This window comes from Penaeus monodon, chromosome 23 (genome assembly GCF_015228065.2).
Source record: "Penaeus monodon isolate SGIC_2016 chromosome 23, NSTDA_Pmon_1, whole genome shotgun sequence".
NCBI classification, from domain to species: Eukaryota; Metazoa; Arthropoda; class Malacostraca; order Decapoda; family Penaeidae; genus Penaeus; species Penaeus monodon.
In genome coordinates this window covers 14,592,781-14,593,981 of record NC_051408.1, presented here as the reverse complement: position 1 = coordinate 14,593,981, position 1,201 = coordinate 14,592,781, and the positions used below count along the sequence as shown (strand labels likewise).

General features: G+C 43.0%; 1 protein-coding gene across 1 annotated transcript in view; it reads left to right on the top strand.

The window, feature by feature from the left end:
* The window catches only part of LOC119587802, a gene marked incomplete in the record, with an annotated part of 9,646 nt that overhangs the window by 8,261 nt on the left and 184 nt on the right, over positions 1-1,201 (top strand). The window contains 1 exon segment of the mRNA XM_037936500.1: positions 778-1,201. Coding sequence (XP_037792428.1) covers positions 778-904 — 127 coding nt within the window.

Sequence of the window (1,201 nt, the reverse complement as noted above, 5' to 3'; positions counted from 1 at the left end):
ATACAACTCCTTCCATACAAACATTCATGAAAAAAAAATCGGTAAGATAGCTTTTCATGAGTCAGCTTTTGTCATGGGAAAAGGACGTCTTTGCGGAAATAAGAAAGACAATTATGTCTTCTTTCACGAGAAACGCCATGCAGCTTGTATTCTCAGTAAATATTTCTTATTGTCTTGTGGAAATAATGAAGACATAGAGGTGAATAACTGATCACAACTCTAGAAAACAACAGCGCGCATCGCTGCTCATCTTAGAACTGAATGGGAAAACTCAATGATGCAACTTGGTGTTCTTACTCAACTCTGAAAGGTAAATAAGTGAGCAAAAAATGCCACGTAATTTCAGCCAGAATAACCAGTTTGAGACGGCTACAAGAAAGACCCAACAAAAAGGCTGGGCTTTTTCTTTCAGCTTTCACTCTTCATGAACTTGAAAATCAGACGATTTCATTTTTTTCCTTTCCGTCGTTCTTTCCATCACGGTCTTACGGTTTTCTTGGGGTGTGACCGCGGAACTGACAATTACTTCTTAATGGTTTTGATTTCGACTTTCGTCTGACTTACCACGGCGATTTTCTTTTCTCTCTCTTGTACAGTTTCTCCAAAGGTGACTCTGAAGGAAAGAGAGAAACACAACAGTACTAATCTAAACTTTATTCTTCCGTTTATGTTGTCGACTGACAATGACCTGTGACTAACTTTTTTTTCCCCAATTCTGACTGACGCATGACTGATCGACGCCTCCTTACCCCGTTCCTGTCTCCTTATCCTTTGCAGCCTGCTGGAGCCCCTGGTCCCTGAGGGCATGAAGGGTAACCTCGCCATCTTCAAGAAGGCCGCCGAATCCGGCTACGAGACTGGCAAGTGCAAGAAGTTCAGGTGCCTCGCCCCCAAGCTTCTCTAAGTCAACCCAGGATTAAAGATAAATAGAAAACGGATGCTCTTGGAAAGACCTTTCTTACAGAAAACGGGATCTTTGCTTGACGACCGATGCTTCCAACAAGAAAACGGAATGTAGGTCGCATATTCTGGTGTTTCCGCCACTGTGAATTTGTGATTCTGCACATGATCAGACTGCTTGCTCTTCTTGATGCTGAGCAAGAGCCACTAGCATTAGGAATTAATACTGGGCTCGTCTCCACTTGCTGCTGGTCGGCAGTGGTGAACAGCACACTTAAGAAGAATCCATGGACATCTTAAT